The sequence below is a fragment of the Ciconia boyciana genome, chromosome 4, assembly GCF_034638445.1.
Source record: "Ciconia boyciana chromosome 4, ASM3463844v1, whole genome shotgun sequence".
NCBI classification, from domain to species: Eukaryota; Metazoa; Chordata; class Aves; order Ciconiiformes; family Ciconiidae; genus Ciconia; species Ciconia boyciana.
The window spans coordinates 14,758,975-14,778,301 of NC_132937.1; the positions used below are offsets into that span (position 1 = coordinate 14,758,975).

General features: G+C 40.2%; 1 protein-coding gene across 4 annotated transcripts in view; it reads left to right on the top strand.

Moving 5' to 3' along the window:
- Nucleotides 1-19,327, top strand: part of DYM (dymeclin) — a 279,208-nt gene that overhangs the window by 244,849 nt on the left and 15,032 nt on the right. For all 4 annotated transcript variants that reach the window (XM_072858890.1, XM_072858886.1, XM_072858891.1 and 1 more), the window contains one exon: nt 1,164-1,277. In XM_072858890.1, coding sequence (XP_072714991.1) covers nt 1,164-1,277 — 114 coding nt within the window. The remainder of the gene's footprint in view (nt 1-1,163; nt 1,278-19,327) is intronic.

Sequence of the window (19,327 nt, forward strand, 5' to 3'; positions counted from 1 at the left end):
GGGAAGGTACATGGGGCACTTCGGGTGGTTAATTTGGGGAGAAGAGGAGCTTTGTGGGCTCCCCCCCCCCCAATTGCTGTGGGTTTGGAGGCTACAAAACCCTCAGGCAAGTAATGTAGACTCTTGTAGTTGTATTGACATATTTAATAGTTGTCTTAAAGCCTTCTGTCCAGGAGTCATTGAAACTGTAAGGATTTTACTTTAATGCTTGAAAATGAAAGTAAATTTCTAGCCCAAACTGTTAAAAACTAGACTGGAAGGTCTCAAAAATCCTGACGTGAAGAAGTACTGACAGATAGAAATATAAGCACATGTCAGTGCATAGTACTTGAAAATGTAAATTTATTAATTCAGCTGTGTGTGTTAAATTGTAAAATCATCTATCTCTTAAAATTGACTGCAGGAGAATACTGATAATTGTGCTAATTTGACATTAACAAAGTCTCCCTGGCTGCAACACAAGCAATAACATGGTTATTCTTTAAGAAGTTGTTCTGGTTTTGGCTGGGATAGAGTTAATTTTCTTCCTAGTAGCTGGTATAGTGCTGTGGTTTGGATTTAGTATAAGAATAATGTTGATAACACACTGATGGTTTAGTTGGTGCTAAGCGGTGTTTACACTGGTCAAGGGCTTTTCAGCTTCCCCTGCTCTGCCAGGTGCACAAGAAATGGGAGGGGGCACTGCCAGGACAGCTGACCCCAACTGGCCAAAGGGCTATTCCATACCATATGATGTCATGCCCAGTATATAAACTGGGGGAGTTGGTCAGGGGGCAGTGATTGCTGCTTGCGCACTGGCTGGGTGTCAGTTGGTGGGTGGTGAGCAGTTGCATCACTTGCTTTTTGGTTTTTTTCCCTGGGTTTTGTTTCTCTTTCTCCCTTGTTATTTTCCTTTTCATTTATTATTATTATTTGTGTTCCAATTATTAAACTGTTCTTATCTCAACCCACGAGTTTTCTTACTTGTGCTCTTCCGATTCTCTCCCCCATCCCTCGGGGAGGGTGAGCGAGCGGCTGTGTGGTGCTTAGTTGCCAACTGGGGTTAAACTACGACAGAAGTACAGATACATTGATCCAGGGAAAGAAGATGACAGCTTTGTGTGTAAATTGATACAAAGTCTCTTCTTTTCTATTTATTTATCTGCTCTGATTTTTCATTCCAGGTGATCAGCTTTTTCAGCTCCCGATTAGAGCAAGCTGGAGCTGAGCTGTCAGTGGAGCGAGTTCTGGAAATCATCAAGCAAGGAGCTGTTGCTTTGCCCAAAGACAGGCTAAGAGTAAGTGCTCAAGACCTCGTCAATTAAATTGTACTGTTCTAATCAATTACATACATACCCTTTATATCCGTAACATCAAAACATCATTTCTCCTATCAATAGCAGCAGAAAAGGGATTACATTGTGGATTGCCATTTGTGTATGTTTTAATTTAATTCTGAATTTGTGTCGAATGTTTGGGTGAGTTTTCTTGCTTCGTTATTAAAGTGAAGCGTGTAGAGGAATTAACATTTGGTGAGGCGAAGGTTTTCTTCATCGTATCTTGAAGATGCAGTCACACCTCTCCATCTGTTGTTTAGTTAAGCTGTAACCAAACTTTGATGATTCTTTTTTTTTGTTAACTTATTCTTTCTCTAGTGCTCTGCACCTCCATCTGGGTCTATATAAAATGCTACAAAGATGAATTTCTGGGGCTGTAGGTTGGTTAAGAATTAAGATAAATTTCTGGGGCAGTAGATTGGTTAAGAATTAACCAACCTACTGAAAATCAATTCAGGACCTGTAAGTCTGGTCAACATGATTATGAACTTTCTGTATAATCCTGAGCAGACCCCTCCATTCTCTTCTGAGAATCTCTCAAATCTCAGGAGAGATTTACCAACTTGACAGGTTTTGTGAGGCTAAAATCTATTAATGGCTGTGTGATGTTTAAATACTGCAATAATGAAATCTGTGTAAGTAGGTAAGTAAGTAAATGGGAGTTATGTGTGTTTTTTAAACACACGACAAATTTTCTTCTCCATTATGTCAAGTGTATTTTAAATACTGTCTGCTTTCTGCAGAACCATTTTTGTTACTACTCCATGATAAGAAAGCGGGAGCATCTTCTCAAGACCCATTTCTTTTGTGATAACTTTAAGAAAATATTGTCTGATAAGGCACACTGAGTACACACGGCCATTGGCAATGTCTGGTAATTTATTTATGCCCTGGTAATTTTAAAACACCCAGTGGGAGTTGTCTAGCTGGCTGCATATACTAATGTCTTTCCTACAGTGCCCTGTGTCCCTGAGATGGCACGTATTTAGTCACTCAGACTTGAATTACTTTGGGAGAGATTGGTCTAGAGTCCACGTCCTGAGCCGCAGTACAGGAATAGCCTAAGTAACACCAGAGGAGTTGTTGGATCCAAATCCAGCCCTTCAGGTTGTGTCCTTGCTGCACTGCGATGCTGTGAATACAGAGAAACACTGGACCTTTTGCTTTTTCTGTGACAACTTCTTCTTTCATGCAGATAATTAAAACCTCTTACGTTGAGAGGCTACAGCGATTCCTTCTTGACATAGAGGCATCACTAAATCAATCCACTGCTTACAAAAAGTGAAGGTTTTACCAGTTAGTGTGCCAGAGTGACTTGCATGTTGGGCCACAATTTAAAGAAATGTTTTTGGAGTGAAATCCCATCAAGTTTAAATTTTCTGCATTAATGATATACAGCGTTCAAAATGGGATGTTTGTATTGCCACTTAAATCAACAGATCCAAATTTTTTTACAAATGCCAAGCTCTGTAAGTCCTCACCAAGCAGTCGAGTACTTCCAATTTTAAGGGTGCTTATAGAGTGACATGGAGTGCTTACCTTTCCTCTGAAGGACTCGAGTTTGGGGGCAGGATTACCAAGTGAACACAGACAGTCTGGAACATAATTCTTCTACACTGCCCACTTTCACCTACTGGATTTTATAATTTTTTTCAAAATCCTTTTGCTGAGCAGCAGTTTGGCCGGAGCTGGTTACTCCTGCATGGAGAAAAGTTGGTGACGCTGACCTTGGTATCTGTAATGTCATGCGTTAATTTGTAAATGCAAATAACATCCTTTCTTTGCACAGACAGTAATGATGAGCAGCATGCAGTTTCCTCCTATAGAAATGACCTTGTGAGTCTTCATGCCCTCTGTCCTTGTACCTCTCTCATAGGAGTCTCACAGTTCCTCAGGTCTTCCCACTTCACTCTCTGAGGTTTTCAGGGGAAGCTATTCTAAAGCTCAACAAAATCATATTAAGATCAGACTAAAGATAGAGTTACACAATAACTCTGGCAACTCTAAGGAATTTCAGCAGCTAAATAAAGGAGAAAGCTTTAATCCACATGTCTTTAATGACACTCTCTGGGCATGTCTGGATGGGTGGGAGCAGCCCTACCCACAGTTGCTTTGCCTGCACAATAGGCTCCGTGGCTGTTCACATCACTAAGCTCACATCTGCGAGCTGGAAGCTGTCTAGCTGCGTAGACCAACTAATATTGCCTGCTGAAAGAACAATTTCCTAACACAGACTGACTTGGGCACAGCCAATTCAGAGAAGTGACTTCTGGGTAGGAGTTGACTTGCTCCTGGCCAGCTTGGACAACGTGTGGAGGAATTAGGGGTCTGTTACGTCTGAGTTGACATGACCTACACGTAATTATGACATGAAAAGCTGTGGAGTTTAATCCTGAGAATTTATAGATCGGCTTTGCAGTTAATTGCTAATTAATTTTCAAGCCATCCTTGCCTTTCGCCATAATATACTGAAGTGCTCTAAAGTACAAGAGACCCTGCAGAGATATTACTCCTACCTCCTAGAAATTACCATCCTCAGCTGAAGCACTCTGAGGGAGGCAGTTGAAACACAAAGAGGTTTTGATTTGGAAAAATGAGGACCGAAGCATCGCTTTTACTCACTTGCTTCCCTGCAGCTCAGACAATGGTGGGGTTTTTTCTTATACATAAGTACCTAATATATGCACAGATAAATACAGTGAATGTTTTTAAGTTGCTTATCTTGGCCTTTGTTGAGGAAGTGAGCACTCAAGAGGCATTACATGTATTCAGATCTTGAGTCTGTTGCTTAGACCATAGTTCAAACATGAATAAACGTCAACTAAAAATAACAGCACTTAGAGCCACGATCCTGATCTGCATAATGGTGCTTATCAGTTTTGTAGCACACCCTGGTACTCCTGCTCCCTTTCGCTGTGGGAAGTGACGTGGGATGCAAAGTGAGCATGTGTGTTAGCAGTAGGTCATATATATATATATTTGTGTGTGTGTGTTAGGAAAGATATCCTGCATTTTCTTAGCAAATAATTATTGGGAAATGGGAGATCTAACTCTTATTTTCCTTCCAGTCCTGGAGCAATCTGACTGGAGACAAACAATATAATTAACATTATTTTAAGTGTATGCTTTTAGCTGTGTACTGTGGAAGGCAGGGAAAGTCCAAGCTGAGTAATTAGCCTTTTAGAAGACTTCTGCATAAACAGATAGATAAAGGGCAGGTGCTGAAATCAAGAGCTGGTTATTTCTCCTTCAGTCTGTGGGAGGAGATAAATGAAGTTAATATGCCCGGGATGGAGGCAGAAGCTATGGCATGGAGATAGAGCCATCTCCTTCGCGGACGAGCAGCCCGCAATCCAGGCTCCCTGTTTTATTGCAGAAGCTTATTAAAGGCAATTTAGAGATCATAGTGATAGGTGAAAATTGGCCTCATTCTTTCTTTATTTTTTTTTTTTTTAAAGTTCTCAGGCTGCCTTTCTTCCTTTTGGTGAACTACCTGTACTTTCAGGATTAGGAGCATGAGAGAAGTGGGACTGTATCTGGAGTCTGCAAGTTATCTCAGGATTTCAAGGGGAGTTAGCCAGCAGATAACCCACTCCTTTACAGTAAGTGGGAAAACTTGTTTCTAATGCCAGCTAGTGACTGGAAGCTGACATTTGGATTCATGGAATGATCACACTTGGGAGGCCACATTTAATGCTTTAGAAAATAAAAGTTCCTGTTAGCAAAGCTGCTTTAGGCAGAGATTTCATGTTCATGAGCATGTTCTGAGTTGCTTTTATTTTTCTCCTATTCCTTTTTTCCCTGTGTCAATGAGTATTTTGTCATCAGTGTGCATTCTTTCGTATGTTCTTGATGTGTTATGCAGACATGCCATTATGCCATCAACTCGCACCTTTTTGATATGGTACGAAATCTAATATTTATTAAAGTGCATTCTAGTTTGGGCGTTGAAATTTCACAGAATATGTAAAAGCCTTCAGTCTCTTGACAGAACAAATTTCACTTTAGGTGTTAAAAGCACTTCTCCTAGGTTTCCCCTTCTATTAATGATGTACTTCCAACTCCTTCAACTTCCATTTGTTTCATTGGAGAAAGCCCCTAATCATCAAGGCACCAGAGCGCAGGGGAAAAGAGTAAATTGTCATCAGAGTGATGGTAGATACTGCCTGGCAGCTGGACCAGAACAGCTTTGTGTCCCTGGCATATCAACCCATTCCTGGGGAAGCAGCACCAACACTGAAAGTTCAGCTACCAAAAATGTCATTAAAATAACACAGTTGTTGACTGAGGTGGCAGTGAATTTGATGGGGGATGTCAAGCATAGGTACTTTCAACTCCGGAAAGAAGGTATAGCCATAAAAGAAGGTGCATGTGAAGTCCCTAAAACTGAGGGAGTCTAAACAGTCTCTTGGTTTAGCTACTGAGCTCTCTGGAAAGGTTGCCCTGTTTCTGCAGATGCTCCTCCTAGGGAGGAGACATCATCTGTTCAACACAGTCATTTGTACCGTCATGCCAGGCAGAGGGGCAGGACATGGGCAGCACTCATACAGCGCCCCAGAGTGCGAAGGAAATTGGTAGCATTTTATATGTACGCATCCTACCTAACATGATGTCAATCCAAGGGACCATCCATTGCCCCGTCTTCCATTACAATTGCTCCTAATGATGTTGGTTTTTTTTTTTCCAGAGTCCTGATGTCCTTAGTCCTTAGTGGTTGTTATTTGGCCATGGCAAGATGCTGGCTTCGGAATCCAGACCAGTGGTCTTTAATGATCTAAATTAAACCTTGGGGCAGATCTGTAATTCTTAAGCTATGTACAGCTTTCTTGCATTTGTTTTGCTGCTATAACAGTACCTCTGCTACCATGGATTTTAGGTAGAAGATTGCACAGATTAACTCTGTATGGGACTGTAAAGAGGTAGGAACAGAGGAGTTATGGAGACCAGCAATTGCTTTACAGAGCTCTAGGGCATAGCGCTAAGCAAGAGAGACAGAAAACTTCCTTAAAAAATAAATTCTTCAAATTCTTCCTGATATTTATGTTTTTCTGGCTGAAGGGTCAAAGATCTTATTATAGTGGAAGCCAATTGTCTAATACATCCTTAGGCCTGACACTAGGCAGGCATCTATAATGCAGGCTTCCTTTTGCTGACCCTCAACTGCTGTTAACCCTTAACTTGAAGAAGATCAGGTTATAAGAGAAGTGTAAGAAACTTTTAAACAAAGTGCTTTTTGGGCCTTTTCAAAACACCAAACATATGCTAAGAATAATAATATTTATGGATTGTGTATTTCCTTCTGACAATTTATACCCCCAATTAAGATGTCAAACTTCCCTGCTTCCGTAAGCTGACCTGTATGTAAGTGATGAACAATAATTCACGTTTCTTTTGAAGGCATTTGTTTTAGAGGTCAAATTCTCAGAGACCTTGGGTAGAGAAGAATATACTCCCCATCCCTTGAGAAATATGATTTTGGGTAATGAAAATTGCAGGAAAAATGATCTTGAAAGTTTTGATGGGCTTTGTGGTCACACAGTAACTTATCATCATGAAGCTGTGAGCAGGCAGGCAGGCAGACGTGTCTGCGCTCAGCTGACTCTGGCTAATCTTAAAGTGGGATTATAAACCTGTCTGAACCAGGGCAAACCCTTACGCAGGTGCTCTTCTACTAATATAAGCCCAGCTACTTAAATTGTTGAGAATGAGTTGAAACTAAACTGAATGGCACCACGTTATAATAAGTATGTCCAAGCAGGAATTTATATCATTTAAATCTATTTAATTAAATGGTGCAAACTTGTGTGTAGGCAAGATCTAAAGTATGTGAAAAATATTATGGAAAAACTGTGACTATTATAGTACTTAAAGTTAGATACTTGCTGACATACTGCATCATATGGGAACTCTTGACTGTGCATTGCAAAAACTTACAGAAAGTAAGTCAGAAGTCAGGCTCTTAGCTCCATAATCCCAGAAGGGAACCAAAACTTTGGAGCTGTAGTTCAGAAATAAATACCACCGTCACTTTTGAACATTGTTGTGGTTTAGCCCCAGCCAGGAACTAAGCACCACGCAGCCGCTCACTCACTCCCCCCCGGTGGGATGGGGAAGAGAATCAGAAGAGCAAAAGAAGACTCGAGGGTTGAGATAAAGACAGTTTAATAGGTAAAGCAAAAGCCACGCACACAAGCAAAGCAAGGAATTCCTTCACTCCTTCCCATGGGCAGGCGGGGTTCAGCCATCTCCAGGACAGCAGGGCTCCAGCACGCGTAACGGTGACTTGGGAAGACAAACGCCATCACCCTGAACGTCCCCCCTTCCTTCTTCTTCCCCAGCTTTATATACTGAGCATGACGTCATGTGGTATGGAGTAGCACAAATCCAAAATATAGCCCCATACCAGCCACTATAAAGAAAATTAACTCTATCTCAGCTGAAACCAGGACAAACATTAATATAATAATCCACAGAAACACTTCCTTAGTAGGAGGTAGACTTGAGTAGCTATTTAGAATATATAGCATGGTAACAAATTTTGCAGTGAAGGCCATATATATTTTTAAACAAAATTGCAACCCTTATGCTTGTTTAAACATTTTTATTTTTTTTTTTAATATATGCCTGGTTATTTTTTTTAACACTGAAGAAGCCAAGGGCCAAAGTAAATTAGCTTTAGCATCTGTGGATTAGAAGTCTGAAATTTGGTGAATCCTTTTGTTCCATGGTTAAAAGTGGATTTCAGCAGTCTTTAGAGAGACTTGTTTGTAGCTAAGTATAATGCAAATACAGTTGATGAGTTGGATTGAATACTAACAACACTTCATTTTCAGAAGCATCCTTCACATAAGATAGAAGAAATCTGTTAACTTAGAAGCTTTAGGGAAAGTGAAATAAATTATACTGCAGTCCTATAGTTTGACTTGAAACTTGCGATTCATGGAAAGCCATGGAGCTTCATATTGCTGGACTTAAGATGTCTGAAATGTTGGCATAGTCTGTTAGTGTTGTTCAGTCACTTATAAAGCATATTTATTTATTATTTTTAAAGTTTGCTTTAATATTTTTAAGTAAAAAAAGCAACCAGAACTCTTCATACAGTTACCATTTCAGTGTTTGCATGGATTTTGAATGTCATACATGTCAAAATTTGGTTTTCTTTGGTGTGGTGTAAGACAAGTCCTTTTGCACATAAGGTGTTAGTTACAGCTGAGTATATTATCTGTTTGAATATTGCCAGGTCTAACAGTGGTGGTGCGTACCGTGGCATTCACAACCTCTCTTTGGCACTCCCAAAGAGAGTTAGCTAACACTGTAACTGATACCATATTTATATGTTACTCTCAAAGCTATTTGAAAAGGGGATGTGCTCTCCACCTCTCCCCAGGTGTCTTCTGAATGTGAAAATTATACAGTATCACATTTTTCTAATTATTTTTTTTAGCATTATGGGGAAGGAGAAGGGACCAAAAAAAACCCAACCCCTCAAATGGCTCCAGGAAACTTAGTTTTTCAAATGTGAATGCTCCTGAGAACCCAAACAAGTTAGGTTTGCTTTTACATAGCAGCTGTCAGTCAATTTTGGAATTAAAAACAGCTTTTTAACTTTAGTTTGCTTCAGTGGTTATAAATTCTTCCATGGGGGTGGAGAAAAATAAACAGTAACTTTTGGCATTGTTGACTAGAACAAGGGAAAAAAAAAACCCAGCTATTTTATTTTGCTTGTCTGCCTGGCATACAGTTAAAAACACATTAATGCTTTTCTGACACCTCCCTATTGAAGAGTACTATAAACATCATAGCAGCATCAGCATAGGAAAACATGCATTAGCAAACTCTTGAATCTCTGATCTTTAAACTGTTTCTCATGTAATATCAGTTTCTTACTGTAAAGGAGCCAAAATCTCTTTGAACAGAAAATAATAGTCATGCTTTCAACTTGGAGAGAGCACTGTATAAAGCTTTTCTTCACAGATCAAGAATAAATTGAGAACTTCAACCTTGTTTTCTTCCTAGTCACTGAAACATTCATTGCTATATCCTAACACTTGAGAGATCCATGGGAAAAATCCTGCTCTCACTGGAGAGTTTTGCTGTTGGCTTCAACAGTTGTAAGGTTTTCAAGCCATGTCTTCACGCTTATGAGATGCTACCAGGCATGATGTGAGCAGGACACTTGGGCAGGTGCCTAGGACTTTGCATATCCCATGGTGGGGAGTATGTGGCTCATACTGACTGGTGTTAATTAGAAGGGAAGAGGGACTATGCTTCACTTTTCTCTGTCCCCTTCCTCCCTCATTTCCCTGGCTGCTGTTTTTGTAGGATTCACATTGATTGAGCAGTAGCTCAGAAAATTGAGATGATGTGTCCTGGCTTTGTCTTTCCTGTGTTGCTTTAAAGGACAGCATAGGACTGGTTATTTGCATTGCATCACTGTAGATGTAAGGAGACCAGCCCCATCGCCTAAACCTGTAGTCGTTCAAAGGGCTACCAAAGCTGTCAATGCCTCTGCAGGGCAGTCATGCCCATGGTGGTCAGCAGTCTGGTAAGGATCTCACAGCGTGAGATCTTTGTGTTTCTTCCTATGCTGTGTGCAAACAGAGCAGTAAAAATGAGTCTGTGAGCTTCTGAGCTTCAGCCAACTTGGTTGAAGTGGATTGAGAGAAGCAGCTGAAGGAACAGAAGAGATGGAGGTAGAGCCCTGTTAACTGGTGAATGATCAGCTCGAAGGAGCTGGGGGTGAGTCTTGGTTGCCCACACCAAATCCATTCAGCTTTTGCAAGCTCTCGTGTTGAAACGGATGGTAAAATGTAAAGTATTCAATGAGTAATTTCTCTTACACTGGTTATAATTTAAATAAGACACTGATGGCTAAGTCTCTTCATTGTGCTTTGACTGCTCATCTTAGAAGTAGTATATGAATACTAATATTACAGTGCTGGGTTTTGCTTATGTCAACCAGTCTGTGGTATACCATACCCTGCAGTATTATCCTCCATTTTAATGCTGCAGCCTGAAGAGAGAAGAAAGTAGACTACTTGTTTTCCTGCCATAGCATTTCTTGCTCGCTCTGCAATGATGTGTGTGGAGTCATTGCAATATTTGGTAAAAGCATAGCAGTAGCCCCAAAATTATCAAGGATACTTTCAAAGACAGCAATATTGTTAATATGAAAATGGTCTGAAAGAAGAACTGATCCTCTTCATGTCCCTTTCAGGTATTTTCATTGCTTTTCTCATTTGGGGTCTAAAATGTGCATTAAATAACATGAGTAAAGTAATGGAAGGAGCAGCGGGGATGGGGCTCCTGGAGTTTGTTTGCTCTAAGTGTAGACCTTGGTGTGTCTGGAGTCATGCTCTGGTATTCCTCCAAGGCCATGCACCTTGTTTACAAACCTGGGTAGATAGTTAACATAAAGAACTGTCTGTCTTTATATTATTAGCTTGTGTTTGTCACAGTCTTGAGCAGAATGCATCAGATCCCAGCAAAGCAATGAGTAGTGGTGTTGTGATAAAGGGCAGACTGAGTCAAGTGAGCAGCATTTTCCTTGGGAGCAAGAAAGAATTTATCCCAGGCTTTCCAGAGAACAAGAAGATGCAATAAAACTGAATTCAGACACTTTAGTTGAGAACAAGCATAATATTTCTGTAGCTTCCCCAACTTCCTTTTTAGATATTTTGGTTTTCAGTGAAATGATGTTCTGCTTACCAGTAAACTCTAGAACCAACAGTATTTTCTCCCTGTCACTGTGACATCTGGTTGTGCTGGGGTAGCTAATCAATTGCAGACATTGTTGCTATTATAAGCCTGCAAGCCACTTGAAAAGTTACCCAGAATTTTGGTAATGAAGGGCCTGAAGTTATTTGAGCTATTTTTTTTTCCTTTTATCTTCCCTTCAGGGGTCATCAGACTGGCAATATTTTTTTTTTTACAAGCTCAAACTTTAGACTTTTAAAAGTTCAAATCTCTGTGTGTCAAGCTACTTGGATTTCCTGTAAAAATGTTGGAGTTGTGAATCAATTTGTAATAATATAAAAGCGAACAAACGTTCAGGTTAACTCTGTATGAAAAGATGGCATTTAAATAGATCAGAAAGTCACAGCTGAGCTTGTGTTGAGGCACATTTGTCATTTTGCAATTAGAGCTGATATTTACTGTTAAGATTCAGTAAGACTATCAATCACATTTATGAGGATAACTTTTAAAAAAAAATAAATTTATAGTTTAAAACTGAGAATAGTTTAAAATTGAGACTGATGGTCAGCTTTCTACGTGATGCAGCCTGTAGTTCCTGTTGAAAATGCATCCTTCGCAGTCTCACCAATGCCAAGATATATCCAATAATGAATGATTTATCCTTCTGTATTTGGCTTTTTTCTGTTGGAAGGGCAGGGGGGAGATACTAAACTCCAGAATACCAAGTCACTCCTAGCACTTGGCTTTAAAACACATAAACAACACAGACCGTTACAAGTTACATCCCAACGCCTGTTTTATACAACCATGTGTTTTCAGCCTGGTTGCTTAAAGTAGAATATAAGATGTGTGTTGAAGCTGGTTTATTTTTTCAGGGGATCCCGCATGTTGATGGAAGCACTATCACGTTGCGCCACAGCTCCGGCTCGAAATGGAGTCTAGCAGTGCTGGTGTTTGAATGGTGCCATTTGGCTGGGCAGCGATAAGCAAAGAGACAGTCTGGCTCCTTCCAGGAGCCTCTCGGTCATGTCTGAGCTCTCAACAGTTCCCAAAGCCTCTGGCTGACTTTCCCCTGTGGACCATTCATTTATCAGGAAATGAAATTGGTTACAGGATTTCTCACATTGCCAAACCTCACTGATGAAATCGGGTTCGTTCCTACTTTCAGAAGTAGGAAGAACACATTAACTCTTTGTGCTTGGTACTTGCTCTTAGTGCTTTTGCTGAAAAAAAGCCAGGATCCTTCTAATTTTTAAAGGTTTCTGGAAATTGCTGACACACTTTCACCTGGTGTGAATGTACTACCAATGCGGTGAACTTGATAATTTTGCCTGTTAATTTGTTCCTTTGCATCACTGTTGCCACTGTCTTTATAAATATTGTTTTAGGACAATTGAATTATTTTAGGACAGTTTATTTTAATGTGAGATTTATCTACTGAATTCAGTGCATTCTTGCTTGAAATATGTTGTCTAAAGTAGAAGAGGGAAAATTAAGATTTATTAAAAATACAAACAATGCTTTGTTGTTTACAGGAAGGTTTTAAAGTAGGTTATGTAATTTATAGAACCTTAACCAGAATTGTCTAGAAATATATCTTTAATTATGCAGATGGGATGAAAACAAAAAAACCCAAATGCAAACAGGGTGCAGTTGTTTCTGAATGTATTGCTGTATTTGCATGTAGTTAGAAACCGAGTTGTCTTATGGTAACATAGCCACTGCTTTTTCTAGATGTTATTTGGATGTCATTATTGTTTGTTATATATCAAAAATCAAATGCACTTTTAAAAATCCTGAAAATGAGCGATAGCATTCAAATGCATATTTTTCTGAGACTCGCCAAACTTCAGGCTGCTCTGAAGTTCGCAGGGTAGTGCCGGTTGGCAATCACTTCTACATGAGCAAATTCTCAGTGGGGCAGATTGCAGTGAGAAATAAGAGCCATTTTATTTGTATTGATTTCTTTATATTGGTAGGTACTCCTAGTGATTTTGCATTTATCCAGCGGTCAACATCTGTCTCTTCAGACCCTATAGTTTTTGTCCTTAAGCAGCTGAGCTAACTGCTGTCATTCTCCTGTTGCAATACTGTGTTTGTGTGTTTAAGAGGGGATGGAGAAATGCCCATGAGCAAGTTGTCCACTGATGGGTGCAGTTGGCTGTTTCTATATCACTTGAATCATTTCAGTTTGTGCAACAATGCATTGCAGTGGGAGCATTTCTATTGTAACATGTCAATATGTTTTAATGCAATCAATAGTTGTAACCTCCTGTGTATGAAATTAATAAGCCCAGAGGTAAAGCACAGTGCACATATGGTAATTGTTATGTCTGGAAGTGGTTGCTGCATTAATTGATAGCAGTAGCAAGTAATACAGCCTTACTTAATTTCATTGCTGCTTATATGCAGGTCCTGTAAACAGAATTTTTGCACTCTATTATATGAGAGCTCTTCCTCCTTTTTATTAAGAGTGGATCACTGTGAAAATATTTAGAGCTCCCTTAGCTCATTTAGGGTTGTTACAATTTTGGATCCTTTGTCCGTAAACAAAAAGTTGCTGAAAACAGCTTGTCTGCAGCCTAGGAAAGCGCTAGGTAAGTCTCATCATCACTGAGACTCAGGTGGTATCGCAGGATCAGCGTGTGGCTGATGCCAGCAAGGGCCCCCGTTCGCAGCCTGCATCCTGCAAGGCTAAGCCATTTCAGAAGAAGATAAGTAGATGACTTGGCCTCATTGCTGACATAACTGAGACTCATAAAAATCAGATGCTATGAGAGCTGTGTCTACAGCTGAAGTTCACTTAAAAATATTATAAATTTAGCATTCCTTGCTTTTAAAAAAAAATGTGGTTTAGTAGTATAGATGTGATTTTCCTTAAAAAAAACCCAGACATTTAAAAATAGCGTACCGTATACACTACTGAGAATCTCAGAACATTGGTCCTTTTCATTCTGAACCAGGGAAGCCAGAAGATTGGTAAGGGCTGTGCACACTTGGAGATCCCTCATGTCTATCAATGAGAGACTATTGACGGTCAAGGCCAAAGTGGCACTAACACTCAAATCCACACTTGCTTTATACGTTGAAAAATCAGTGAACCTGTCATGGTCCCAAAAAGACCATTACTATCATCAGGGGAAGCTCCAAACAGTTTAATCCAGTTTCTTTCTTCAACCCTTGCATAAGATCTTCATTTTTTGTAATACCTACAAGATAAATAACTGGTTGAAAATAGACTAATTTGGAGTAATAGGTAATAATAGCAACTGAATTGTATAAATGCAAATATCATGTAGGATTTTCAGAAACACTGGTGAGGCTTTCATTGGCTTCAGGATTATGGTGGCAGTTGTGTTTTTTATATCCAATATTTTACGTATTTTTATTATCTCCTTTACATCCTACTAGTAGTTTGATCACAGTTCTCTAGGAAAGATGCATCCTGTTCATACATAGGGCCTTCTTTATCTTACTGTAATCCAGAGAAGCAAATTTCATCCAGAGATGAAGGAATGCAGCAAGAGCTGGGTATTGCACAACAAGACAAGGTAGCTTGGGAGGGTGGTGCCTTGGGTGAGTGACTCGAGTAACAGTGATTCTGCAGTTCAGGAATGAGGTGCAGTGGCCAAGATGAAGACGAAGGGTGGGCTAGCACAGGACACACCTATTCCCAAGCTGTTGTCTACATGGAGACTAATATTTACATGGAGGCTTAATGTCTGTCCCCTCCACCCCTGAAAACTCTTCCAGTTACCTTCTGGAAGCTGCATTCTGGATTCAGTCACTTCATTCCAGAGTAACTGCTTTCTTCACAAAGCTGAACAATTATACTGGAATGAAATCACCTTATTCTGGAGTTACCCTAGCTGTTTCAGAAGAGCTATTCAATAGTATTGTTATGCAGGTCCGCCTTCCGCAGAAGTCTGGACAGTGTTTTGGTTATCCAAAAGCAGTTTTGAAAATGAAATGTTCGGATTACAAAGTCCTGTCTACTCAGCCAGGAGAAATGTACTAGGCAATAATAACAATTTAATTGTATAAATGAAAATAAAATAATATTGGTAGTGATTCTGAGACTAATTCTTCAAACCAAGAAAAATGTAAAAGGGAAAATAAACCCTTCTAGGAGCAGGGTGATCAGCAGTGCAAGAGTTTTGCTGTTCCCCAGAGTGTTTCTCCTGTGGTTGTCTTAACTCTGCCATCACCTCGGTTTAGTCCCTTCACTGCTACGCAGAACTGTAACTACAGCCCTGTACCCAGCCAAGCTGATTAATGTCTCAGCCTTGCCTGTGGCAGCTTGTGGATTGTAATTAACTGCTTCCCATTAAGACAACAGATGAGAATTCATGCAGTTACATGCAGAGGCTTTAGAAGATGGAATAGTGTCCTATAACAACAGTTATTAAAGGTGGGTTTTTTTCTTTCTGACCCAGGATTAGGCCATCAGGAAACTATCAATGTTGTAAAGTTAAGAATTCCTTTGAACCTGAATAGGAGCAGAGCTGGGGTCTGGGCAGAACAGGAGAAGGTGGAGGGTTGGTTATCAGGATTTTCAAACGCATCATGTGGCCAGGTAATAATAAAGTTGTTGATTCGTGTTTGTGATAAAATTCATGACAAAAAAGTGGGGTGAAAGCTGTTTGACAAGTAGCCTGGGAAAAGAGCAGCACTGATAGGAGCATAGAATTGGCTGTTCAGCATTTGCTAAAGGTTTAGTGAGCATCCTTTCACCCCCGATGATGAAAACTAGGAAGTGAATATGACGGGAAGTATGATAAATTATAAGGAAGAGGCTGTACTGGTACTGTCATGGTGGCTGGTTAATGTTTGCCTTTTCTCCTGAAATAGAGCAACAGATACAAAATTGCTGTTGTATAAAAATATCGAGGTATCTAAATATGAATCTTAAGAAATAAATATGTAATTCTTTATGCATCCTGTAGGGAGCAGAAAAATATTTCTGTAATGGACACAAGGGAGTCCATTGCAACAATCTTCTCCTTGCTTGAATCTGAAGAGTCTGGTTGTGTTCTACTGGTGGCATAGTCGGCATGAGAGGGGCTCTTCAGCATCTTCATTTCATGCCTGGTGAAAGATGCCCCAACCAGTTCTTACCCAGGAGGCGGCTGTTTTGCAGTGATGAGCAGGAACCAGCGCTGTTAAGAATATTGTTCTGGAGGAGAAAAAAAGTGGTAAGTGGTGGCATTTTCCTGCTGTCACCCAGGATGAGGGACGTTTTCCTTCCTGCTGCTCTCCAGATGGCAGAGCATCCTTGCACAAGGCATTCCCGGTGGTGACAAATGGGGGGGCCTGATGTTAGGTGCTCTGCAAACTTTGAGGAGGGGAAGGGTCAGGAGATGACATACAAACTCCAGTCACTAAAAGGAGCGTGGATTGCCAAAAGAGATCAATTTCTTTATGCACAACTGAAGTCTGGTCTTGGCCTTTCATTGCACTGTGAAATATCTGAGACTGGAAGTGAGTGTAGCAACAGAATCTGATTTTTCCGTGTGAGCTCTTGAGACACGGCATTGCCTGTCAATGCATCTCCTTTGATTTAGCAATTTAAAAATAAAGAAATATTCCCTAAATTTAATTTTTCAGTGGCACATATAGAGAGATGGGGTCATTCTGTTACTTTATAGGAAGGAAGGGCACATGTAGAGACTTTGAGCAGAAGAATTTAAATGTTACACAGATTCTAACATGAAACAGTCTATCTTTGTGTATCTGGTTGTTTGTCTCCAGCTACTTTAAATTGGTTGGTTTCATTGGTTTAAGGAAGCTACTACAAGAAAGAAACATAAAATAGCAAGGCAGAAAGAAAGCACTGAAGAAATAAGAGGATGGGAAAGCAGGGTGAGACTTTCCAAGTCGCTCCCCATAGTAACAGATCTCAGACGCTGGTAAACAACGTTTTGTGTGTGTACGTTTCTCAAAGCTACTTCCATTCTGCCTGCCTGCCACATAATTTGAACTCTGTTAACCTTCAAGGATGATCCCAGTTTTTGAAAGAGAGCAGAGAGGAGCTTCCCTGCCCAGAGCTGCAGAGCTTTGCTGGCTTTGCAGCAGCTTGGCAGGAGCCCAGCGCTCATGAGCAGCCCATAACTCCCCGTCCAGTACATCTTACGGGAGGGCTCCCAGCCAGAGCCCATCCCCTATTAACTTAGGAGCTATACATTTGCTCAAGCTAAATAACATTTCCCAAGTTTCCCTCCTCCTCCTCCAGACCCTAGAAAGCCACCCTATACTTTTATTACATTTTTCACTGTGACTAAATCTGCTTCGCATGTGTTGTGCAGCCTTCCCTTACTCAGTTGCATATGTTGTGAGTCTAATGAAAAGTCCAGTGCCAAATGCACTGCATGTGCATGACGTGTTGTTTCCAAATATCTTGCAACTTTGGTCAAAGCAAAGTAAAATTACGCTGAAATGCTCTGATATTTTTTTTTCTCCTCAGTTGAGAGCTATTTCCAACTCATGTGTTCGTTTTCTACCGCAAACCTTCAGTATAGGCAGGGTAGCTGAAAAGGAAAAAAAGTTGCATTTAAAATGAATTTATTACTTTCTTTCATCAAAAAACTCCACATTTCTTCTCATTCCATTTAAAAATAAAAAAAAAAGGATTAACCTCTTTGTAAAAAATATATAAAATAATGTGGCAGAGGCCAACAATTTTATCCCAGAAGGTGCAAAATTTGGTGAGTTATGAACAACTGAATACAAGATAGAGGGAGAAAAAAACTCATGTAACCAGCTTCCAATTATACTGGTGCAATTGCTCTTCCACTTTTAAGGCTTAGATGTCTTTTTCTGAATTAGGCTTTTAAATTAAGTTTCCATAACATGTGGCAGATTGAGAAAACCAGTCCTCAGAAGATTTCTGCCCTGGTTGACAGATGAACTAGATAATGGAGTATAATCTTCTCCATTTTCATGATTTGACACATTTTCACTTCTGTGTGTATGTTTAAATCAAGGAATCAAAATAAATTTGAGTACAGAATGTAAAATCCAGGCAAAATTACAGCTTTCATTGCAGTGTTGGGTTAAATGTAAACAGCATGAATGTTATAGATATCTTTTCATTAAATGCATAAATTAGAGAAATGTCTTGAATGTTTACAGCAACTACACCAAGAAAAGTGAGAATGAGGAAGAAATGTACTTTGTCAGGTGATGGCTGCCTCAACTGCATTCCCATACTGAGTTTAATTTTGTCACAACCTTTGGTACAAGTTGCAGTGCTTCTCTCCAGTTGATTTACAGGCTGTTTGTTCCTGCTGAGGATGATTAGTGATGTAGATGTCTTTTTCCTGGCCAAGCAGGGGATTTCTCACATACATCAGCATCGCTGCTGAGGACTCTGCTGTTAGGATTTAGAGGGCAGCTGGTTTAGGTCACCATGCCTTTCCTGTAGCTGTATTTGTTATGTAGTATCAGATGATTGCATTGAATCTTGAATCCATGTGGATTTAGGCTGGGTTTATGGTTCTTAAGGTTGTAACGCTCAACCCACAATCTGTTGAGCTTGCAAACAAGGAGTGATTTTTCTTGACCATGTTCTCATGTTGATTCCTTACACCCTAACAAAGCCTACTGTCCTCTCTTCTACCCAGCCTTTCTCCTTGCGCTTAATGATCATACTAGCACTCCAGGTAGGTGCTAAGTGTTTCCAGCCACCATAGGCTCTTAGAGCACGGGAGATGAGGAAAGACAGGGAGTCCTGCAGGACATACATCGCATTTACTCCTTGCATGCCAGCTGGGTAATTTATACTAGTTCTTTGTCAAAAAATAAGTTTAACTATGGAGAGAGCAATCAACCTGTGGCTTGTGAGCTGGGTTCGGCTTGAGGACAGACAGTATAGCAGTGGGGTGAGAATTTCTCAGCTTGATAACACTGTAGCAGCATCCAGAAGCTCCAGGAGGAAGACTTCCCTTCCTTTGCCACAGCATGTTAGGTATCAAAAACCTCAGCAAGGATTGTTTTTTACAGATAGGAAACCAGAGGCTTATATCAGATATCTCACTGAAGGAATGTCTGCTAGATGTTATGAGCAACTGGCAGCTCCAAAATAGAGCAGGAAATTTTGTATCTATGGAGTAGAGTGGGAGAAGAGCACAGCCCTTAAACTTATGTGTTGTCCTTAACGTGAGACCCATGAGATTCAAGTGGTGCCTGTAGCTCTGAGCTTGGAGTCAGGCAGCAAAACTTTATTTTAATTCCTGATGCTTATCTGTCCCATCAGGTTTTGCCAAGCTCCATCCTCCTGTGCTAAGGCCAGCAAAGACTGATTGTTGTCACCAGGG